Here is a 26229-nt window from a genome sequence, read left to right on the forward strand (position 1 = left end):
AATTACAGGTTGTAATGCAACAAAATAGGAAAACTGCCAAGTGGGATGAATACTTTTGCAAGGCGCTGTAGTGTTTAATGTTTGGGCTGTGTTTTTAGGAATAGTGCCTAATGTCTGGGGTTGGGCTGTATTCTGGAATAATGTCTTAATGTCGGGGGTTGGGCTGTATTCTGGAATAATGTCTTAATGTCTGGGGTTGGGCTGTGTTGAGGAATAGTGTCTAATGTCTGGAGTTGGGCTGTGTTGAGGAATAGTGTATAATGTCTCTGGTTTGGCTGTATTCTGGAATAATGTCTGGGGTTGGGCTGTGTTGAGGAATAGTGTATATTGTCTGGGGTTGGGCTGTATTCTAGAATAGTGTCTAATGTCTGGGGTTGGGCTGTGTTGAGGAATAGTGCCTAATGTCTGGGGTTGGGCTGTATTCTGGAATAGTGCCTAATGTCTGGGGTCTGGGGTCGGGCTCTATTCTGGAATAGTGTCTTAATGTCAGGGGTTGGGATGTATTCTGGAATAGTGCCTAATGTCTGGGGTTGGGCTGTATTCTGGAATAGTGTCTTAATGTCTGGGGTCGGGCTCTATTCTGGAATAGTGTCTTAATGTCTGGGGTCGGGATGTATTCTGGAATAGTGTCTTAAGGTCTGGGGTTGGGCTGTATTCTGGAATAGTGTCTTAATGTCTGGGGTTGGGATGTATTCTGGAATAGTGTCTTAAGGTCTGGGGTTGGGCTGTGTTGAGGAATAGTGTATATTATCTGGGGTTGGGCTGTATTCTAGAATAGTGTCTAATGTCTGGGGTTGGGCTCTATTCTGGAATAGTGTCTTAATGTCTGGGGTTGGGCTGTATTCTAGAATAGTGTCTAATGTCTGGGGTTGGGCTGTGTTGAGGAATAGTGCCTAATGTCTGGGGTTGGGCTGTGTTGAGGAATAGTGTCTAATGTCTGGGGTTGGGCTCTATTCTGGAATAGTGTCTTAATGTCTGGGGTTGGGCTGTATTCTAGAATAGTGTCTAATGTCTGGGGTTGGGCTCTATTCTGGAATAGTGTCTTAATGTCTGGGGTTGGGCTGTATTCTAGAATAGTGTCTAATGTCTGGGGTTGGGCTGTGTTGAGGAATAGTGCCTAATGTCTGGGGTTGGGCTGTGTTGAGGAATAGTGTCTAATGTCTGGGGTTGGGCTGTATTCTGGAATAGTGCCTAATGTCTGGGGTTGGGCTGTGTTGAGGAATAGTGCCTAATGTCTGGGGTTGGGCTGTGTTGAGGAATAGTGTCTTATTGTCTGGGGTTGGGCTGTGTTGAGGAATAGTGCCTAATGTCTGGGGTTGGGCTGTGTTGAGGAATAGTGTCTTAATGTCTGGGGTTGGGCTGTATTCTGGATTAGTGTCTTAATGTCTGGGGTTGGGCTCTATTCTGGAATAGTGTCTTAATGTCTGGGGTCGGGCTCTATTCTGGAATAGTGTCTTCATGTCTGGGGTTGGGATGTATTCTGGAATAGTGTCTTAAGGTCTGGGGTTGGGCTGTGTTGAGGAATAGTGTCTAATGTCTGGAGTTGGGCTCTATTCTGGAATAGTGTCTTAATGTCTGGTTGTTGGGCTGTATTCTGGAATAGTGTCTTAAGGTCTGGGGTTGGGCTGTATTCTGGATTAGTGTCTAATGTCTGGGGTTGGGCTGTGTTGAGGAATAGTGTAATGTCTGGGGTTGGGCTGTATTCTGGAATAGTGTCTTAATGTCTGGGGTTGGGCTCTATTCTGGAATAGTGTCTTAATGTCTGGGGTTGGGCTCTATTCTGGAATAGTGTCTTAATGTCTGGGGTCGGGCTCTATTCTGGAATAGTGTCTTAATGTCTGGGGTTGGGCTCTATTCTGGAATAGTGTCTTAATGTCTGTTCTGGAATAATGTCTGGGGTGTATTCTGGAATAGTGTCTGGGGTATTCTGGAATAGTGTCTTAATGTCTGGGGTTGGCCTGTATTCTGGAATAATGTCTTAATGTCTGGGGTTGGCCTGTATTCTGGAATAGTGTCTTAAGGTCTGGGGTTGGGCTGCAGTTTTGAAATTACTAAAAGGCCAGGGCCTGATTTGCACAAAATGAATAAAAATGATATGAACAGGAGGACCTGATCCTAGATCAGCACTCTATAATGCTTTAGATACGGGGCCCTATATGTTATTACAGTGTTCATACCGAGCCTTTTTGTTCTCTTCCCGGACATTTATTCTCCCGGGTGTAAGGAGATGTGTTCATGATGACAACCATTGTGGTATGGAATTCACTGCTCTCTTCCCTGTTCCACAGGAGCTGGGTCGGTCCGACTCGCCGTCAGAATGCGAGGGAGAGGGAGAGGGCGAGAGCTCCGATGGGCACAGCGTCAACGAGGAGTGTAGCAGTGACGCTAAAGACATTGACCAGGATAACCGCAGCTCCTCGCCCTCCATCCCCAGCCCCCGAGACGGGGAGAGTGACTCGGACTCCTCCGCCCAGCAACAGCTGCTCCTACTGCAGAGACAAGAGAGAGAGAGGGAGAGAGAGGGGCAATTGCAGCACCCTCCGGTTATCCAGTCCTGTCAGCCAGGGACCTCGGGAGGTCGTTCCACCACCCCTCCATTACCTTCCACGTCCTCCTCAGTCCCCTCACTGGTCCCCCAGATCCCACCCTCCTCCGCACCCCCCACTTCTCTTCCACTGCCTCTACCGCCTTCCATGCCCCAACAGGCCGGCCCCCTCTCTCTCAACCAATCGGGGGCATCCATCCACCCGCAGCGGCGGCCCTCCCCCTCGCCTCATTCTCCGCAGCAGGGGTTGTCTCAGGTTCCACCCCCAGGACCGCCAGGCTCCACCCAGTCGCTACCGAGCACGTTCCACGGCCCGCTGCCCCACTCATCCTCCATGGCGCACCCACTCCAAACTGGCCCCTCTCACCTGCCCCACACCCACTCCCTGCCCCCGCAGAGCTTCCCAATGGGCCCCCAGTCTCAGGTCCCGCCCTCCCCGCTCCCTCTCAGTCAATCGCAGCAGCCGTCTCACAGGGCCCACACGCCCCCCATCCAATCATCGTCGTCCCAGGGTGGCTCGTCCAATCAGCCGCACCGCGAGCAGCCCCTACACCCCGCCCCTTCCATGTCCATGCCCCACATCAAGCCCCCTCCCACCACACCCATCCCCCACATGCCCAACCGCGACCCTCAGTCTCACAAACACGGGCCTCCACACCTCTCAGCGCCCCCCTTCCCGCAGATGCCCTCCAACCTGCCCCCTCCACCCGCCCTCAAGCCCCTTTCCTCCCTGTCCGCCCACCACCCTCCTCCTGCCCACCCTCCTCCCCTCCAGCTCATGCCCCAGGGCCCAGGCCAGCAGCTCCAGCCTCCACCAGCCCAGCCCCCTGTCCTCACCCAGTCCCAGAATCTCCCCCTTTCAGAGAGAGAGAGAGGCAGCCAGCATCACCCTCCTCCTCCTCCTCTTCCCCTTTCTGGACCATCACCGTCCTCCCACCCCAACACACCCCAACAGTCCCCGTTCCCTCCTCACCCCTTCGCCCCTGTCCTGCCCCTCTCCTCCTCTGGCTGTCCTCCCCCCTCCTCATCCTCCTCTCTACCAGCAGGCCTCCAGCCCCCCTCTTCCTCCATCTCCATGCCCCTCCCAGCCTCCGTCGGCTCCGCCTGCCCAGGTCCCGCCGTCCCACCTGTACACATCAAGGAGGAACCTCTCGACGAATCAGAGGAGCCCGAGAGCCCTCCGCCCCCTCCTCGGAGCCCCTCCCCCGAGCCTACCGTCGTCAACACGCCCAGCCATGCCAGCCAATCAGCACGGTATGATCTGACGCGCGCACACACACTGCCAGAACACACATGCACTGTTAGAGGTAGACAGGATCTGTTAACGGGGGTAGACAGGATCTGTTAACGGGGGTAGACAGGATCTGTTAACGGGGGTAGACAGGATCTGTTAACGGGGGTAGACAGGATCTGTTAACGGGGGTAGACAGGATCTGTTAACGGGGTAGACAGGATCTGTTAATGGCTACAGAGGATCTGTTAACGGGGTAGACAGGATCTGTTAATGGCTACAGAGGATCTGTTAACGGGGGTAGACAGGATCTGTTCATGGGGGTAGACAGGATCTGTTCATGGGGGTAGGCAGGATCTGTTCATGGGGGTAGGCAGGATCTGTTAATGGGGGTAGGCAGGATCTGTTAATGGGGGTAGGCAGGATCTGTTAATGGGGGTAGGCAGGATCTGTTAATGGGGGTAGACAGGATCTGTTAACGGGGGTAGACAGGATCTGTTAACGGGGTAGACAGGATCTGTTAACGGGGTAGACAGGATCTGTTAACGGGGTAGACAGGATCTGTTAACGGGGTAGACAGGATCTGTTAACGGGGTAGACAGGATCTGTTAACGGGGTAGACAGGATCTGTTAACGGGGTAGACAGGATCTGTTAACGGGGGTAGACAGGATCTGTTAACGGGGTAGACAGGATCTGTTAACGGGGGTAGACAGGATCTGTTAACGGGGTAGACAGGATCTGTTAATGGCTACAGAGGATCTGTTAACGGGGTAGACAGGATCTGTTAATGGCTACAGAGGATCTGTTAACGGGGTAGACAGGATCTGTTCATGGGGGTAGGCAGGATCTGTTCATGGGGGTAGGCAGGATCTGTTCATGGGGGTAGGCAGGATCTGTTCATGGGGGTAGACAGGATCTGTTAATGGGGGTAGGCAGGATCTGTTAATGGGGGTAGACAGGATCTGTTAATGGGGGTAGACAGGATCTGTTAATGGGGGTAGACAGGATCTGTTAATGGCTAGAGAGGATCTGTTAACGGGGGTAGGCGGGATCTGTTAATGGCTAGAGAGGGTCTGTTAATGGCTAGAGAGGATCTGTTAATGGCTAGAGAGGATCTGTTAATGGCTAGAGAGGATCTGTTAATGGCTAGAGAGGATCTGTTAACGGGGGTAGGCGGGATCTGTTAATGGCTAGAGAGGGTCTGTTAATGGCTAGAGAGGATCTGTTAATGGCTAGAGAGGATCTGTTAATGGCTAGAGAGGATCTGTTAATGGCTAGAGAGGATCTGTTAATGGCTAGAGAGGATCTGTTAACGGGGGTAGGCGGGATCTGTTAATGGCTAGAGAGGATCTGTTAACGGGGGTAGGCGGGATCTGTTAATGGCTAGAGAGGATCTGTTAATGGCTAGAGAGGATCTGTTAATGGCTAGAGAGGATCTGTTAATGGGGGTAGACAGGATCTGTTAATGGCTAGAGAGGATCTTTTAACGGGGGTAGGCGGGATCTGTTAATGGCTAGAGAGGATCTCCTCAGGACAGATACATGGAGTGGTTAGAATAGAGATACTGTTGAATAATCAGCAAACCAAACCATATTTGTTTCTAATCAGATAATAAACTACATCCCATGTCTGTTGATAGAGGTAGTCAGGATCTTTGTTTCTAATCAGATAATAAACTATATCCCATGTCTGTTGATAGAGGTAGTCAGGATCTTTGTTTCTAATCAGATAATAAACTATATCCCATGTCTGTTGATAGAGGTAGTCGGGATCTTTGTTTCTAATCAGATAATAAACTATATCCCATGTCTGTTGATAGAGGTAGTCAGGATCTTTGTTTCTAATCCGATAATAAACTATATCCCATGTCTGTTGATAGAGGTAGTCAGGATATTTGTTTCTAATCAGATAATAAACTATATCCCATGTCTGTTGATAGAGGTAGTCAGGATATTTGTTTCTAATCAGATAATAAACTACATCCCATGTCTGTTGATAGAGGTAGTCAGGATCTTTGTTTCTAATCCGATAATAAACTATATCCCATGTCTGTTGATAGAGGTAGTCAGGATATTTGTTTCTAATCAGATAATAAACTATATCCCATGTCTGTTGATAGAGGTAGTCAGGATATTTGTTTCTAATCAGATAATAAACTACATCTCATGTCTGTTGATAGAGGTAGTCAGGATCTTTGTTTCTAATCAGATAATAAACTACATCCCATGTCTGTTGATAGAGGTAGTCCGGATCTTTGTTTCTAATCAGATAATAAACTACATCTCATGTCTGTTGATAGAGGTAGTCAGGATCTTTGTTTCTAATCAGATAATAAACTACATCTCATGTCTGTTGAAGATGCTTGCCATTTTGATGCATTTAGCACATTTTCTATGCTAATGTATTTATTTATTTATTTTTATCATTCATGATTTACAGATTTTAAGGCAAGGTGTTCAAGTAGAATGTTAATGACTCATGTATACAAGTTGTATGAGTCTTTTGAGAAGTGTGATGTTAGCCAGCTGTGAATCCTGGCATATTAATGTCTATTTCCTTGAAGTATTGTTAGCCAAACTCTACATCCTTACTATATATTAATGTGTATTTCCTTGAAGTATTGTTAGCCAAACTCTACATCCTTACTATATATTAATGTGTATTTCCTTGAAGTATTGTTAGCCAAACTCTACATCCTTACTATATATCAATGTGTATTTCCTTGAAGTATTGTTAGCCAAACTCTACATCCTTACTATATATTAATGTCTATTTCCTTGAAGTATTGTGAGCCAAACTCTACATCCTTACTATATATTAATGTCTATTTCCTTGAAGTATTGTGAGCCAAACTCTACATCCTTATTATATATTAATGTCTATTTCCTTGAAGTATTGTGAGCCAAACTCTACATCCTTACTATAAATATGCATTTCCTTGAAGTATTGTTAGCCAAACTCTACATCCTTACTATAAATATGTATTTCCTTGAAGTATTGTTAGCCAAACTCTACATCCTTACTATAAATATGTATTTCCTTGAAGTATTGTTAGCCAAACTCTACATCCTTACTATATATTAATATGTATTTCATTGGAAGTATTTTTAGCCAAACAGTACTTCCTTACTATATATGAACATTGTTTTCCCTTTGTGTGTCTCCTAGGTTCTACAAGCACCTGGACCGCGGGTACAACACGTGTGCTAGAACAGACTTCTACTTTACTCCTCTGGCTGCTTCTAAACTGGCCAAGAAGAGAGAAGAGGCGCTGGAGCGGGTCAAGAGGGAGGCCGAGCAGAAAGCCCGGGAGGAGAAGGAGAGGGAGAAGGAACGAGAGAGGGAACGGGAAAGAGAGAAGGAACAGGAGAGAGCTGTGGTGAGGGTTTGGTGTATTTTGTCTCTCAACTTCACACTGGGAATTAAAACCACATTTTGTTCGAAAACCTCTTATACGTTTCTCATTCACACTAGAGTATTTGTGACCGACCAGCTAGATTAGGTCTTATGTAGCAACATTTTAAATGGTGTTTTTTATATTTGGATAAAAGTAGAGACTCAGAACAATGGGAAAGTAATTCTGCTTTGAAAGTTGATAAACTTGTAACCTCCCTTTTGAGAAAGTGGCCCTTGAATGTTTTGGTACCTACTGGAGAGCTCTTCTTTGTCTCTACCCGTACAGCATTGTTCACATCCTCAGCTTTAGCCCCACCCATCTCTTTAAGGATTCACATGTGAGGCCATGTGCTAAACAATCAAAGATTTCAAGACTAAAGGCTGGTTTAAACTACAGGTGTGTTTGTAAATTTAATCTGGAGTGCCAGAGTGTGCTCTGGGCGTTCGTAAAACTCAGAGCGTTGTCAGATTGGACCCTCGTAAATGCAGAGCGCTCCGCCCTCGAAGCGTTCAGACAGCATGTTTACTGACACCGGCCATCTTCAACGGGTATTGAGCGTTTTCGTAAATTTGTCAGTTATTCTGTGCTCTGTCACACAGACGAGTGCTCTGAAATCAGAGTAGATAGACAGAGCAAATTTACCAGCTACGTCTATCGACAGTTGTCGCAGTGACATCATGAACAGTCTATTGAAATCGTTACTTGCATAGTGGAGTCTTTTGTTTAGACATGTAGCTAGCAGCTAGCTAGCTAGCTAAACAATGAACCATAATCCCAACTCATAACGTTACTACCCTGCATGAATCTGAAGGTAGCTAATCAACCAGGTTCAATGCTAGCTAGCTAACATTAGGCTATAACTAGCTAACATTAGTCTATAACTGGCAATGCAAATGGCTCTGAGATATATTAAATAATATTACTACACAGATCATACACATCACATTAGCTAGCTAGCAGTACGCTTTAACTTGAAATTAAAATGACTTTTTGACAAAATTAGAAACGTGTAATATCTGAAAATGTAGCTATGTCTCTTACCCATCGTATACATGGCTGGATGCTTCTCCCTCTCTGTTGCAGATGTCATGGTTGCCCTTAGTTTGAAGATGTAATCCATAGACAGCTGTTTTATACAACAGCCTTCTGTGTGTTCTCTTTTTGTCTACGTCTGCATATTTGCAATCAAACGCCAGAATTTTCTCCATCCCCTTAGCTATCATATTCTAATTCCACTGATTTGAAAACGGGGTCTTCCAGGAAGTGGAGAGCAACACTTATGCAGTTCTACTGTGTGATTTTTTTTTTTTTTATCTGCGTTAGAAAGGAATACCTACATATACCTACCAGCTCATATTATGGACAGAAGCCTGCTACATGGCAGACCAATCCGAACTCATCTCTCGGCATGTCCAGCCCACTCATTATCTCAGCCAATCATGACTAGCAGGAAGGTTGCTGGCTTTTTCTGTGGCTAAACCAACTAGGCTCGTAATTTAACTATTTTATTCGTATTTACAGATGGCGTACAAGTTTGTTATTAAGGCTCATGAAAGTTCACATGTTCCAGAAGGCCTTTCTGCCCCCCAAAAATGCAATTTAATAAAATATTATGTTTACATTCAAACGGCGCTCCTGTGAAGTAGTGACGTGCGATATACACCCAGTTTCCTGAAACAAGTCATATTTGTCTAACCTTTTCCTTACAAACTGTTGCAACCTATTGCATTATAACCTGTTACAACCTAGTTATAATCACCTTATGACCTGTTACAACCACCTTATAACCTGTTACAACCTATTATAATCACCTTATGACCTGTTACAACCTATTATAATCACCTTATGACCTTACAACCTATTATAATCACCTTATAACCTGTTACAACCTATTATAATCACCTTATAACATGTTACAACCTATTATAATCACCTTATAACCTGTTACAACCACCTTATGACCTGTTACAACCTAGTTATAATCACCTTATAACCTGTTACAACCTATTATAATCACCTTATAACCTGTTACAACCTATTATAATCACCTTATAACCTGTTACAACCACCTTATAACCTGTTACAACCACCTTATAACCTGTTACAACCTATTATAATCACCTTATAACCTGTTACAACCACCTTATAACCTGTTACAACCTATTATAATCACCTTATAACCTGTTACAACCTATTATAATCACATTATAACCTGTTACAACCACCTTATAACCTGTTACAACATATTATAATCACATTATAACCTGTTACAACCACCGTATAACCTGTTACAACCTATTATAATCACCTTATAACCTGTTACAACCACCTTATAACCTGTTACAACCACCTTATAACATGTTACAACCTATTATAATCACCTTATAACCTGTTACAACCACCTTATAACCTGTTACAACCACCTTATAACCTGTTACAACCACCTTATAACCTGTTACAACCTATTATAACCTGTTACAACCTATTATAATCACCTTATAACCTGTTACAACCACCTTATAACCTGTTACAACCTATTATAATCACCTTACAACCAGTTACAACCTATTATAATCACCTTACAACCTGTTACAACCTATTATAATCACCTTATGACCTGTTACAACCACCTTACAACCTGTTACAACCTATTATAATCACCTTACAACCTGTTACAACCTATTATAATCACCTTATGACCTGTTACAACCTATTATAATCACCTTATAACCTGTTACAACCACCTTATGACCTGTTACAACCTATTATAATCACCTTATAACCTGTTACAACCACCTTATAACCTGTTACAACCTATTATATATAATCACCTTATAACCTGCTATAACCTATTATAACCACCTTACAACCTGTTATAATCTGTTACAACCACCTTATAACCTGTTACAACCTATTATAATCACCTTATAACCTATTATAATCACATTACAACCTGTTACAACCTATTATAACCACCTTATAACCTGTTCCAAGCTTACTACATATTGTAACAGCATAATGTTTCACAAGCTATTATAACCACCTTACAACCTGTTATAATCTGTTACAACCACTTTACAACCTGTACCCTTCTTACACGTTATTCCTCCTTTATAACATGTAATAACCTCCCAGTGTGTGTGTGTAACCTCTGTACATATCTATTTGTTCCAGAAAGCCTCCAGTTCGTGTCACGACGGCCGTATGGGTGACCCCCAGATGGGTGGCTCCGCCCACATGCGTCCTCCCTTCGACGGCCCCCCTACCTCCATCGCCGCGGTGCCCCCTTACATCGGCCCCGACACGCCCGCCCTGCGCACCCTCAGCGAGTACGCCCGCCCCCACGTCATGTCCCCGACCAATAGGAACCACCCCTTCTTCGTCTCCCTCAACCCCAACGACCCCCTGATGGCCTATCACATGCCTGGCCTCTACAACGCCGACCCGGGCATGCGGGAGCGCGAGCTGCGAGAGCGGGAGATGAGGGAGAGAGAAATGAGGGAGAGGGAGCTGAGAGAGAGGATGAAGCCTGGGTTCGAACACAAACCCCCGGAGCTAGAAGGCATGCACCCCTCGGCGAACCCCATGGAACACTTCGCCCGACACGGGGCCATCTCCTTACCATCCATGGCGGGACCGCACCCCTTCGCCTCCTTCCACCCAGGTCTCAACCCCTTGGAGAGGGAGCGTTTGGCGTTGGCCGCGGGACCCCAGCTCAGACCAGACATGAGCTACCCGGAGCGGCTGGCGGCGGAGAGGCTGCACGCCGAGAGGATGGCGGCGGTGGCCAACGACCCTATCGCCAGGCTTCAGATGTTCAACATCACACCTCATCACCACCAGCACTCCCACATCCACTCACACCTGCACCTTCACCAGCAGGACTCCCTGCACCAAGGTGACACACCTGGCCAATCAGAAACATTTCTTACTAGATTAAACATAAAGTTTTACGTTTATTTGCCAACTTCTAGTGAAGCGTTTATATCACAACTTTAAGCATCACTTCTTTTCTGATTTTAAAACAATGCTGTACGCAAATATGCCGATTATATATCACATTTTCAATAGCTATTTTCTTAATTACCTTTGTTGCTAGCCCAGTTGATTGGCCTTTGTACTTGGTACGCCTTGATGAGTATAACCTCTAATGGATCTGTGGATCCCTAGCAGCTGTAGCATGCCCTTATTATATATATATATATATATATATATATATATATATATATATATATATATATATATATATATATATAAACACACAGTGCGTTTGGGAAGTATTCAGACCCCTTCACTTTTCCCACATTTTGTTACGTTACAGCCTTGTTCTAAAATTGATTTTGGATTTAAAAAAATGTAATGAAATATTCAGACCTTTTACTCAGTACTTTGTTAAAGCATTGAATACAGCCCGAGTCTTCTTGGGTATGATGCTACAAGCTTGGCACACCTGTATTTGGGGAGGTCCTCCCATTCTTCTCTGCAGATCCTCTCAAGCTCTGTCAGGTTGCTGCACAGATATTTTCAGGTCTCTCCGGAGATGTTAGATCGGGTTCAAAACCAGGCTCTGTCTGGGCCACTCTAGGACATTCAGAGACACCCATAGACTGGATAGTTACTGCTATCTGGGTCGAGTTACTACTCCTCTCTGGGTGTCAGGTTACTACTCTTCTCTGGGTGTCAGGTTACTGCTATCTGGGCCAGGTTACTGCTATCTGGGCCAGGTTACTACTCCTCTCTGGGTGTCAGGTTACTGCTACTATCTGGGTGTCAGGTTACTGCTATCTGGGCCAGGTTACTACTCCTCTCTGGGTGTCAGGTTACTGCTACTATCTGGGTGTCAGGTTACTGCTACTATCTGGGTGTCAGGTTACTACTCCTCTCTGGGTGTCAGTTTACTGCTACTATCTGGGTGTCAGGTTACTGCTACTATCTGGGTGTCAGGTTACTGCTACTATCTGGGTGTCAGGTTACTGCTACTATCTGGGTGTCAGGTTACTGCTACTATCTGGGTGTCAGGTTACTGCTACTATCTGGGTGTCAGGTTACTGCTACTATCTGGGTGTCAGGTTACTGCTACTATCTGGGTGTCAGGTTACTGCTACTATCTGGGTGTCAGGTTACTGCTACTATCTGGGTGTCAGGTTACTGCTACTATCTGGGTGTCAGGTTACTGCTACTATCTGGGTGTCAGGTTACTGCTACTATCTGGGTGTCAGGTTACTGCTACTATCTGGGTGTCAGGTTACTGCTACTATCTGGGTGTCAGGTTACTGCTACTATCTGGGTGTTAGGTTACTGCTACTATCTGGGTGTCAGGTTACTACTACTATCTGGGTGTTAGGTTACTACTATCTGGGTGTCAGGTTACTACTACTATCTGGGTGTCAGGTTACTACTATCTGGGTGTCAGGTTACTGCTACTATCTGGGTGTCAGGTTACTGCTACTATCTGGGTGTCAGGTTACTGCTACTATCTGGGTGTCAGGTTACTGCTACTATCTGGGTGTCAGGTTACTGCTACTATCTGGGTGTCAGGTTACTGCTACTATCTGGGTGTCAGGTTACTGCTATCTGGGTATCAGGTTACTACTATCTGGGTGTGAGGTTACTACTATATGTTAGGTTACTACTGTGTCATGTATCATGATAAACTGTATGTATAATTGTACACTGACCTTTTGGTGTTCTGACTCTGTGCAGGCGGTGGTGAATGTCTAGTGTGCCCTCCAGGTTCGGGGGGGCACCCCCTCGTAGACCCCCTGGCAGGAGGCCCCCACCTCGCCCGCTTCCCCTACCCGCCCGGTGCAATCCCCAACCCCCTCCTGGGACAGAACCCACACGAACATGAGATGCTGCGACACCCCGTCTTCGGTAAGAACAATCTAGAGCATATCAATGTCCGATCTTATTTTCACTGTACTGAGCCGAGCCGTACTGAACTGAGCCGAGCCGTACTGAACTGAGCCGAGCCGTACTGAACTGAGCCGAGCCGTACTGAACTGAGCCGAACTGAACTGAGCCGAGGCGTACTGAGCCGAACTGAGCAGAGCCGAGACGTACTGAGCCGAACCGTACTGAACTGAGCCGAGCCGTACTGAACTGAGCCGAGCCGTACTGAACTGAGCCGAGCCGTACTGAACTGAGCCGAGCCGTACTGAGCCGAGCCGTACTGAGCCGAGCCGTACTGAACTGAGCCGAACCGTACTGAACTGAGCCGAGCCGTACTGAACTGAGCCGTACTGAACTGAGCCGAGCCGTACTGAACTGAACTGAGCCGAGCCGTACTGAGCCGAGCCGTACTGAACTGAGCCGAGCCGTACTGAACTGAACTGAGCCGAGCCGTACTGAGCCGAGCCGTACTGAACTGAGCCGAGCCATACTGAACTGAGCCGAGCCGAGCCGTACTGAACTGAGCCGAGCCGTACTGAACTGAGCCGAGCCGTACTGAGCTGAGCCGAGCCGTACTGAACTGAGCCGAGCCGTACTGAGCCATACTGAACTGGCATCACACAAATCATAGTTAATAATAATAATAATAATATATGTAGTTGCTAGAAAAGGGCTGAAAAGGACAATGTCAAAAGAAAATACATGATATATAAAAATAGTCTGTCTGTCGGTTGCAACTCTGGAAACAACGTCAGCAAAACACTCACCACAGAGGTCCAAACTGCCTCTGGAAACAACGTCAGCAAAACACTCACCACAGAGGTCCAAACTGCCTCTGGAAACAACGTCAGCAAAACACTCACCACAGAGGTCCAAACTGCCTCTGGAAACAACGTCAGCAAAACACTCACCACAGAGGTCCAAACTGCCTCTGGAAACAACGTCAGCAAAACACTCACCACAGAGGTCCAAACTGCCTCTGGAAACAACGTCAGCAAAACACTCACCACAGAGGTCCAAACTGCCTCTGGAAACAACGTCAGCAAAACACTCACCACAGAGGTCCAAACTGCCTCTGGAAACAACGTCAGCAAAACACTCACCACAGAGGTCCAAACTGCCTCTGGAAACAACGTCAGCAAAACACTCACCACAGAGGTCCAAACTGCCTCTGGAAACAACGTCAGCAAAACACTCACCACAGAGGTCCAAACTGCCTCTGGAAACAACGTCAGCAAAACACTCACCACAGAGGTCCAAACTGCCTCTGGAAACAACGTCAGCAAAACACTCACCACAGAGGTCCAAACTGCCTCTGGAAACAACGTCAGCAAAACACTCACCACAGAGGTCCAAACTGCCTCTGGAAACAACGTCAGCAAAACACTCACCACAGAGGTCCAAACTGCCTCTGGAAACAACGTCAGCAAAACACTCACCACAGAGGTCCAAACTGCCTCTGGAAACAACGTCAGCAAAACACTCACCACAGAGGTCCAAACTGCCTCTGGAAACAACGTCAGCAAAACACTCACCACAGAGGTCCAAACTGCCTCTGGAAACAACGAGGTCCAAACTGCCTCTGGAAACACGTCAGCAAAACACTCACCACAGAGGTCCAAACTGCCTCTGGAAACAACGTCAGCAAAACACACTCCAAACTGCAAACAGAGGTCCAAACTGCCTCTGGAAACAACGTCAGCAAAACACTCACCACAGAGGTCCAAACTGCCTCTGGAAACAACGTCAGCAAAACACTCACCACAGAGGTCCAAACTGCCTCTGGAAACAACGTCAGCAAAACACTCACCACAGAGGTCCAAACTGCCTCTGGAAACAACGTCAGCAAAACACTCACCACAGAGGTCCAAACTGCCTCTGGAAACAACGTCAGCAAAACACTCACCACAGAGGTCCAAACTGCCTCTGGAAACAACGTCAGCAAAACACTCACCACAGAGGTCCAAACTGCCTCTGGAAACAACGTCAGCAAAACACTCACCACAGAGGTCCAAACTGCCTCTGGAAACAACGTCAGCAAAACACTCACCACAGAGGTCCAAACTGCCTCTGGAAACAACGTCACACTCACACAGAGGTCCAAACTGCCTCTGGAAACAACGTCAGCAAAACACTCACCACAGAGGTCCAAACTGCCTCTGGAAACAACGTCAGCAAAACACTCACCACAGAGGTCCAAACTGCCTCTGGAAACAACGTCAGCAAAACACTCACCACAGAGGTCCAAACTGCCTCTGGAAACAACGTCAGCAAAACACTCACCACAGAGGTCCAAACTGCCTCTGGAAAGCAAAACACTCACCACAGAGGTCAACGTCAGCAAAACACTCACCACAGAGGTCCAAACTGCCTCTGGAAACAACGTCAGCAAAACACTCACCACAGAGGTCCAAACTGCCTCTGGAAACAACGAGGTCAAACTGCAAAACACTCACCACAGAGGTCCAAACTGCCTCTGGAAACAACGTCAGCAAAACACTCACCACAGAGGTCCAAACTGCCTCTGGAAACAACGTCAGCAAAACACTCACCACAGAGGTCCAAACTGCCTCTGGAAACAACGAGGTCCAAACTGCCAAAACACTCACCACAGAGGTCCAAACTGCCTCTGGAAACAACGTCAGCAAAACACTCACCACAGAGGTCCAAACTGCCTCTGGAAACAACGTCAGCAAAACACTCACCACAGAGGTCCAAACTGCCTCTGGAAACAACGTCAGCAAAACACTCACCACAGAGGTCCAAACTGCCTCTGGAAACAACGTCAGCAAAACACTCACCACAGAGGTCCAAACTGCCTCTGGAAACAACGGAAACACTCACCACAGAGGTCCAAACTGCAAAAAACACTCACCACAGAGGTCCAAACTGCCTCTGGAAACAACGTCAGCAAAACACTCACCACAGAGGTCCAAACTGCCTCTGGAAACAACGTCAGCAAAACACTCACCACAGAGGTCCAAACTGCCTCTGGAAACAACGTCAGCAAAACACTCACCACAGAGGTCCAAACTGCCTCTGGAAACAACGTCAGCAAAACACTCACCACAGAGGTCCAAACTGCCTCTGGAAACAACGTCAGCAAAACACTCAAACCACAGAGGTCCAAACTGCCTCTGGAAACAACGTCAGCAAAACACTCACCACAGAGGTCCAAACTGCCTCTGGAAACAACGTCAGCAAAACACTCACCACAGAGGTCCAAACTGCCTCTGGAAACAACGTCAGCAAAACACTCACCACAGAGGTCCAAACTGCCTCTGGAAACAACGTCAGCAAAACACTCACCACAGAGGTCCAAACTGCCTCTGGAAACAACGTCAGCAAAACACTCACCACAGAGGTCCAAACTGCCTCTGGAAACAACGTCAGCAAAACACTCACCACAGAGGTCCAAACTGCCTCTGGAAACAACGTCAGCAAAACACTCACCACAGAGGTCCAAACTGCCTCTGGAAACAACGTCAGCAAAACACTCACCACAGAGGTCAAAACAAAACACTCACCACAGAGGTCCAAACTGCCTCTGGAAACAACGTCAGCAAAACACTCACCACAGAGGTCCAAACTGCCTCTGGAAACAACGTCAGAGGTCAAAACACTCACCACAGAGGTCCAAACTGCCTCTGGAAACAACGTCAGCAAAACACTCACCACAGAGGTCCAAACTGCCTCTGGAAACAACGTCACCAGCAAAACACTCACCACAGAGGTCCAAACTGCCTCTGGAAACAACGTCAGCAAAACACTCACCACAGAGGTCCAAACTGCCTCTGGAAACAACGTCAGCAAAACACTCACCACAGAGGTCCAAACTGCCTCTGGAAACAACGTCAGCAAAACACTCACCACAGAGGTCCAAACTGCCTCTGGAAACAACGTCAGCAAAACACTCACCACAGAGGTCCAAACTGCCTCTGGAAACAACGTCAGCAAAACACTCACCACAGAGGTCCAAACTGCCTCTGGAAACAACGTCAGCAAAACACTCACCACAGAGGTCCAAACTGCCTCTGGAAACAACGTCAGCAAAACACTCACCACAGAGGTCCAAACTGCCTCTGGAAACAACGTCAGCAAAACACTCACCACAGAGGTCCAAACTGCCTCTGGAAACAACGTCAGCAAAACACTCACCACAGAGGTCCAAACTGCCTCTGGAAACAACGTCAGCAAAACACTCACCACAGAGGTCCAAACTGCCTCTGGAAACAACGTCAGCAAAACACTCACCACAGAGGTCCAAACTGCCTCTGGAAACAACGTCAGCAAAACACTCACCACAGAGGTCCAAACTGCCTCTGGAAACAACGTCAGCAAAACACTCACCACAGAGGTCCAAACTGCCTCTGGAAACAACGTCAGCAAAACACTCACCACAGAGGTCCAAACTGCCTCTGGAAACAACGTCAGCAAAACACTCACCACAGAGGTCCAAACTGCCTCTGAGGTCCAAACAACGTCAGCAAAACACTCACCACAGAGGTCCAAACTGCCTCTGGAAACAACGTCAGCAAAACACTCACCACAGAGGTCCAAACTGCCTCTGGAAACAACGTCAGCAAAACACTCACCACAGAGGTCCAAACTGCCTCTGGAAACAACGTCAGCAAAACACTCACCACAGAGGTCCAAACTGCCTCTGGAAACAACGTCAGCAAAACACTCACCACAGAGGTCCAAACTGCCTCTGGAAACAACGTCAGCAAAACACTCACCACAGAGGTCCAAACTGCCTCTGGAAACAACGTCAGCAAAACACTCACCACAGAGGTCCAAACTGCCTCTGGAAACAACGTCAGCAAAACACTCACCACAGAGGTCCAAACTGCCTCTGGAAACAACGTCAGCAAAACACTCACCACAGAGGTCCAAACTGCCTCTGGAAACAACGTCAGCAAAACACTCACCACAGAGGTCCAAACTGCCTCTGGAAACAACGTCAGCAAAACACTCACCACAGAGGTCCAAACTGCCTCTGGAAACAACGTCAGCAAAACACTCACCACAGAGGTCCAAACTGCCTCTGGAAACAACGTCAGCAAAACACTCACCACAGAGGTCCAAACTGCCTCTGGAAACAACGTCAGCAAAACACTCACCACAGAGGTCCAAACTGCCTCTGGAAACAACGTCAGCAAAAAACACTCACCACAGAGGTCCAAACTGCCTCTGGAAACAACGTCAGCAAAACACTCACCACAGAGGTCCAAACTGCCTCTGGAAACAACGTCAGCAAAACACTCACCACAGAGGTCCAAACTGCCTCTGGAAACAACGTCAGCAAAACACTCACCACAGAGGTCCAAACTGCCTCTGGAAACAACGTCAGCAAAACACTCACCACAGAGGTCTGGAAACAAACTCACCACAGCCTGCTGGAAACAACGTCAGCAAAACACTCACCACAGAGGTCCAAACTGCCTCTGGAAACAACGTCAGCAAAACACTCACCACAGAGGTCCAAACTGCCTCTGGAAACAACGTCAGCAAAACACTCACCACAGAGGTCCAAACTGCCTCTGGAAACAACGTCAGCAAAACACTCACCACAGAGGTCCAAACTGCCTCTGGAAACAACGTCAGCAAAACACTCACCACAGAGGTCCAAACTGCCTCTGGAAACAACGTCAGCAAAACACTCACCACAGAGGTCCAAACTGCCTCTGGAAACAACGTCAGCAAAACACTCACCACAGAGGTCCAAACTGCCTCTGGAAACAACGTCAGCAAAACACTCACCACAGAGGTCCAAACTGCCTCTGGAAACAACGTCAGCAAAACACTCACCACAGAGGTCCAAACTGCCTCTGGAAACAACGAGGTCCAAACTGCCTCTGGAAACAACGCAAAACACTCACCACAGAGGTCCAAACTGCCTCTGGAAACAACGTCAGCAAAACACTCACCACAGAGGTCCAAACTGCCTCTGGAAACAACGTCAGCAAAACACTCACCACAGAGGTCCAAACTGCCTCTGGAAACAACGTCAGCAAAACACTCACCACAGAGGTCCAAACTGCCTCTGGAAACAACGTCAAACTGCAAAACACTCACCACAGAGGTCCAAACTGCCTCTGGAAACAACGTCAGCAAAACACTCACCACAGAGGTCCAAACTGCCTCTGGAAACAACGTCAGCAAAACACTCACCACAGAGGTCCAAACTGCCTCTGGAAACAACGTCAGCAAAACACTCACCACAGAGGTCCAAACTGCCTCTGGAAACAACGTCAGCAAAACACTCACCACAGAGGTCCAAACTGCCTCTGGAAACAACGTCAGCAAAACACTCACCACAGAGGTCCAAACTGCCTCTGGAAACAACGTCTGCCTCTGCAAAACACTCACCACAGAGGTCCAAACTGCCTCTGGAAACAACGAGGTCCAAACTGCAAACAACGTCAGCAAAACACTCACCACAGAGGTCCAAACTGCCTCTGGAAACAACGTCAGCAAAACACTCACCACAGAGGTCCAAACTGCCTCTGGAAACAACGTCAGCAAAACACTCACCACAGAGGTCCAAACTGCCTCTGGAAACAACGAGGTCCAAACTGCAAAACACTCACCACAGAGGTCCAAACTGCCTCTGGAAACAACGTCAGCAAAACACTCACCACAGAGGTCCAAACTGCCTCTGGAAACAACGTCAGCAAAACACTCACCACAGAGGTCCAAACTGCCTCTGGAAACAACGTCAGCAAAACACTCACCACAGAGGTCCAAACTGCCTCTGGAAACAACGTCAGCAAAACACTCACCACAGAGGTCCAAACTGCCTCTGGAAACAACGTCAGCAAAACACTCACCACAGAGGTCCAAACTGCCTCTGGAAACAACGTCAGCAAAACACTCACCACAGAGGTCCAAACTGCCTCTGGAAACAACGTCAGCAAAACACTCACCACAGAGGTCCAAACTGCCTCTGGAAACAACGTGCAAAACACTCACCACAGAGGTCCAAACTGCCTCTGGAAACAACGTCAGCAAAACACTCACCACAGAGGTCCAAACTGCCTCTGGAAACAACGTCAGCAAAACACTCACCACAGAGGTCCAAACTGCCTCTGGAAACAACGTCAGCAAAACACTCACCACAGAGGTCCAAACTGCCTCTGGAAACAACGTCAGCAAAACACTCACCACAGAGGTCCAAACTGCCTCTGGAAACAACGTCAGCAAAACACTCACCACAGAGGTCCAAACTGCCTCTGGAAACAACGTCAGCAAAACACTCACCACAGAGGTCCAAACTGCCTCTGGAAACAACGTCAGAGGTCAAAACACTCACCACAGAGGTCCAAACTGCCTCTGGAAACAACGAGGTCCAAACTGCCTCTGCAAAACACTCACCACAGAGGTCCAAACTGCCTCTGGAAACAACGTCAGCAAAACACTCACCACAGAGGTCCAAACTGCCTCTGGAAACAACGTCAGCAAAACACTCACCACAGAGGTCCAAACTGCCTCTGGAAACAACGTCAGCAAAACACTCACCACAGAGGTCCAAACTGCCTCTGGAAACAACGTCAGCAAAACACTCACCACAGAGGTCCAAACTGCCTCTGGAAACAACGTCAGCAAAACACTCACCACAGAGGTCCAAACTGCCTCTGGAAACAACGTCAGCAAAACACTCACCACAGAGGTCCAAACTGCCTCTGGAAACAACGTCAGCAAAACACTCAAACAACACAGAAAACACTCACCACAGAGGTCCAAACTGCCTCTGGAAACAACGTCAGCAAAACACTCACCACAGAGGTCCAAACTGCCTCTGGAAACAACGTCAGCAAAACACTCACCACAGAGGTCCAAACTGCCTCTGGAAACAACGTCAGCAAAACACTCACCACAGAGGTCCAAACTGCCTCTGGAAACAACGTCAGCAAAACACTCACCACAGAGGTCCAAACTGCCTCTGGAAACAACGTCAGCAAAACACTCACCACAGAGGTCCAAACTGCCTCTGGAAACAACGTCAGCAAAACACTCACCACAGAGGTCCAAACTGCCTCTGGAAACAACGTCAGCAAAACACTCACCACAGAGGTCCAAACTGCCTCTGGAAACAACGTCAGCAAAACACTCACCACAGAGGTCCAAACTGCCTCTGGAAACAACGTCAACAAAACAAACACCAAACTGCACCACAGAGGTCCAAACTGCCTCTGGAAACAACGTCAGCAAAACACTCACCACAGAGGTCCAAACTGCCTCTGGAAACAACGTCAGCAAAACACTCACCACAGAGGTCCAAACTGCCTCTGGAAACAACGTCAGCAAAACACTCACCACAGAGGTCCAAACTGCCTCTGGAAACAACGTCAGCAAAACACTCACCACAGAGGTCCAAACTGCCTCTGGAAACAACGTCAGCAAAACACTCACCACAGAGGTCCAAACTGCCTCTGGAAACAACGTCAGCAAAACACTCACCACAGAGGTCCAAACTGCCTCTGGAAACAACGTCAGCAAAACACTCACCACAGAGGTCCAAACTGCCTCTGGAAACAACGTCAGCAAAACACTCACCACAGAGGTCCAAACTGCCTCTGGAAAGCAAAACACTCAACGCCTCAGCAAAACACTCACCACAGAGGTCCAAACTGCCTCTGGAAACAACGTCAGCAAAACACTCACCACAGAGGTCCAAACTGCCTCTGGAAACAACGTCAGCAAAACACTCACCACAGAGGTCCAAACTGCCTCTGGAAACAACGTCAGCAAAACACTCACCACAGAGGTCCAAACTGCCTCTGGAAACAACGTCAGCAAAACACTCACCACAGAGGTCCAAACTGCCTCTGGAAACAACGTCAGCAAAACACTCACCACAGAGGTCCAAACTGCCTCTGGAAACAACGTCAGCAAAACACTCACCACAGAGGTCCAAACTGCCTCTGGAAACAACGTCAGCAAAACACTCACCACAGAGGTCCAAACTGCCTCTGGAAACAACGTCAGCAAAACACTCACCACAGAGGTCCAAACTGCCTCTGGAAACAACGTCAGCAAAACACTCACCACAGAGGTCCAAACTGCCTCTGGAAACAACGTCTCACCACAGAGGTCCAAACTGCCTCTGGAAACAAAAAACACTCACCACAGAGGTCCAAACTGCCTCTGGAAACAACGTCAGCAAAACACTCACCACAGAGGTCCAAACTGCCTCTGGAAACAACGTCAGCAAAACACTCACCACAGAGGTCCAAACTGCCTCTGGAAACAACGCCTCTGGAAACAAAACACTCACCACAGAGGTCCAAACTGCCTCTGGAAACAACGTCAGCAAAACACTCACCACAGAGGTCCAAACTGCCTCTGGAAACAACGTCAGCAAAACACTCACCACAGAGGTCCAAACTGCCTCTGGAAACAACGTCAGCAAAACACTCACCACAGAGGTCCAAACTGCCTCTGGAAACAACGTCAGCAAAACACTCACCACAGAGGTCCAAACTGCCTCTGGAAACAACGTCAGCAAAACACTCACCACAGAGGTCCAAACTGCCTCTGGAAACAACGTCAGCAAAACACTCACCACAGAGGTCCAAACTGCCTCTGGAAACAACGTCAGCAAAACACTCACCACAGAGGTCCAAACTGCCTCTGGAAACAACGTCAGCAAAACACTCACCACAGAGGTCCAAACTGCCTCTGGAAACAACGTCAGCAAAACACTCACCACAGAGGTCCAAACTGCCTCTGGAAACAACGTCAGCAAAACACTCACCACAGAGGTCCAAACTGCCTCTGGAAACAACGTCAGCAAAACACTCACCACAGAGGTCCAAACTGCCTCTGGAAACAACGTCAGCAAAACACTCACCACAGAGGTCCAAACTGCCTCTGGAAACAACGTCAGCAAAACACTCACCACAGAGGTCCAAACTGCCTCTGGAAACAAAAACACTCACCACAGAGGTCCAAACTGCAAAACACTCACCACAGAGGTCCAAACTGCCTCTGGAAACAACGTCAGCAAAACACTCACCACAGAGGTCCAAACTGCCTCTGGAAACAACGTCAGCAAAACACTCACCACAGAGGTCCAAACTGCCTCTGGAAACAACGTCAGCAAAACACTCACCACAGAGGTCCAAACTGCCTCTGGAAACAACGTCAGCAGCAAACACTCAAACACTCACCACAGAGGTCCAAACTGCCTCTGGAAACAACGTCAGCAAAACACTCACCACAGAGGTCCAAACTGCCTCTGGAAACAACGTCAGCAAAACACTCACCACAGAGGTCCAAACTGCCTCTGGAAACAACGTCAGCAAAACACTCACCACAGAGGTCCAAACTGCCTCTGGAAACAACGTCAGCAAAACACTCACCACAGAGGTCCAAACTGCCTCTGGAAACAACGTCAGCAAAACACTCACCACAGAGGTCCAAACTGCCTCTGGAAACAACGTCAGCAAAACACTCACCACAGAGGTCCAAACTGCCTCTGGAAACAACGTCAGCAAAACACTCACCACAGAGGTCCAAACTGCCTCTGGAAACAACGTCAGCAAAACACTCACCACAGAGGTCCAAACTGCCTCTGGAAACAACGTCAGCAAAACACTCACCACAGAGGTCCAAACTGCCTCTGGAAACAACGTCAGCAAAACACTCACCACAGAGGTCCAAACTGCCTCTGGAAACAACGTCAGCAAAACAACTCACCACAGAGGTCCAAACTGCCTCTGGAAACAACGTCAGCAAAACACTCACCACAGAGGTCCAAACTGCCTCTGGAAACAACGTCAGCAAAACACTCACCACAGAGGTCCAAACTGCCTCTGGAAACAACGCCTCTGGAGCAAAAACACTCACCACAGAGGTCCAAACTGCCTCTGGAAACAACGTCAGCAAAACACTCACCACAGAGGTCCAAACTGCCTCTGGAAACAACGTCAGCAAAACACTCACCACAGAGGTCCAAACTGCCTCTGGAAACAACGTCAGCAAAACACTCACCACAGAGGTCCAAACTGCCTCTGGAAAACGTCAGCAAAACACTCACCACAGAGGTCCAAACTGCCTCTGGAAACAACGTCAAAAAACACTCACCACAGAGGTCCAAACTGCCTCTGGAAACAACGTCAGCAAAACACTCACCACAGAGGTCCAAACTGCCTCTGGAAACAACGTCAGCAAAACACTCACCACAGAGGTCCAAACTGCCTCTGGAAACAACGTCAGCAAAACACTCACCACAGAGGTCCAAACTGCCTCTGGAAACAACGTCAGCAAAACACTCACCACAGAGGTCCAAACTGCCTCTGGAAACAACGTCAGCAAAACACTCACCACAGAGGTCCAAACTGCCTCTGGAAACAACGTCAGCAAAACACTCACCACAGAGGTCCAAACTGCCTCTGGAAACAACGTCAGCAAAACACTCACCACAGAGGTCCAAACTGCCTCTGGAAACAACGTCAGCAAAACACTCACCACAGAGGTCCAAACTGCCTCTGGAAACAACGTCAGCAAAACACTCACCACAGAGGTCCAAACTGCCTCTGGAAACAACGTCAGCAAAACACTCACCACAGAGGTCCAAACTGCCTCTGGAAACAACGTCAGCAAAACACTCACCACAGAGGTCAAACAAACAACGGAGGTCCAAACTGCCTCTGGAAACAACGTCAGCAAAACACTCACCACAGAGGTCCAAACTGCCTCTGGAAACAACGTCAGCAAAACACTCACCACAGAGGTCCAAACTGCCTCTGGAAACAACGTCAGCAAAACACTCACCACAGAGGTCCAAACTGCCTCTGGAAACAACGTCAGCAAAACACTCACCACAGAGGTCCAAACTGCCTCTGGAAACAACGTCAGCAAAACACTCACCACAGAGGTCCAAACTGCCTCTGGAAACAACGTCAGCAAAACACTCACCACAGAGGTCCAAACTGCCTCTGGAAACAACGTCAGCAAAAACACTCACCACAGAGGTCCAAACTGCCTCTGGAAACAACGTCAGCAAAACACTCACCACAGAGGTCCAAACTGCCTCTGGAAACAACGTCAGCAAAGAGGTCAAACTCAAACAACACAGAGGTCCAAACTGCCTCTGGAAACAACGTCAGCAAAACACTCACCACAGAGGTCCAAACTGCCTCTGGAAACAACGTCAGCAAAACACTCACCACAGAGGTCCAAACTGCCTCTGGAAACAACGTCAGCAAAACACTCACCACAGAGGTCCAAACTGCCTCTGGAAACAACGTCAGCAAAACACTCACCACAGAGGTCCAAACTGCCTCTGGAAACAACGTCAGCAAAACACTCACCACAGAGGTCCAAACTGCCTCTGGAAACAACGTCAGCAAAACACTCACCACAGAGGTCCAAACTGCCTCTGGAAACAACGTCAGCAAAACACTCACCACAGAGGTCCAAACTGCCTCTGGAAACAACGTCAGCAAAACACTCACCACAGAGGTCCAAACTGCCTCTGGAAACAACGTCAGCAAAACACTCACCACAGAGGTCCAAACTGCCTCTGGAAACAACGTCAGCAAAACACTCACCACAGAGGTCCAAAAAACACTCACAAAACACTCACCACAGAGGTCCAAACTGCCTCTGGAAACAACGTCAGCAAAACACTCACCACAGAGGTCCAAACTGCCTCTGGAAACAACGTCAGCAAAACACTCACCACAGAGGTCCAAACTGCCTCTGGAAACAACGTCAGCAAAACACTCACCACAGAGGTCCAAACTGCCTCTGGAAACAACGTCAGCAAAACACTCACCACAGAGGTCCAAACTGCCTCTGGAAACAACGTCAGCAAAACACTCACCACAGAGGTCCAAACTGCCTCTGGAAACAACGTCAGCAAAACACTCACCACAGAGGTCCAAACTGCCTCTGGAAACAACGTGCAAAACACTCACCACAGAGGTCCAAACTGCCTCTGGAAACAACGTCAGCAAAACACTCACCACAGAGGTCCAAACTGCCTCTGGAAACAACGTCAGCAAAACACTCACCACAGAGGTCCAAACTGCCTCTGGAAACAACGTCAGCAAAACACTCACCACAGAGGTCCAAACTGCCTCTGGAAACAACGTCAGCAAAACACTCACCACAGAGGTCCAAACTGCCTCTGGAAACAACGTCAGCAAAAC

The 26229-nt window shown here is 47.9% G+C and overlaps 1 protein-coding gene across 5 annotated transcripts in view; it reads left to right on the forward strand.

Moving 5' to 3' along the window:
• The window catches only part of LOC124032390 (arginine-glutamic acid dipeptide repeats protein-like), a 114840-nt gene that overhangs the window by 82683 nt on the left and 5928 nt on the right, over nt 1-26229 (forward strand). For all 5 annotated transcript variants that reach the window (XM_046344763.1, XM_046344764.1, XM_046344760.1 and 2 more), the window contains 4 exons: nt 2289-3799; nt 6946-7156; nt 10349-11072; nt 12878-13048. In XM_046344763.1, the coding sequence (XP_046200719.1) occupies nt 2289-3799; nt 6946-7156; nt 10349-11072; nt 12878-13048 (2617 nt within the window). The remainder of the gene's footprint in view (nt 1-2288; nt 3800-6945; nt 7157-10348; nt 11073-12877; nt 13049-26229) is intronic.

This window comes from Oncorhynchus gorbuscha, linkage group LG03, assembly GCF_021184085.1.
Source record: "Oncorhynchus gorbuscha isolate QuinsamMale2020 ecotype Even-year linkage group LG03, OgorEven_v1.0, whole genome shotgun sequence".
NCBI lineage: Eukaryota > Metazoa > Chordata > Actinopteri > Salmoniformes > Salmonidae > Oncorhynchus > Oncorhynchus gorbuscha.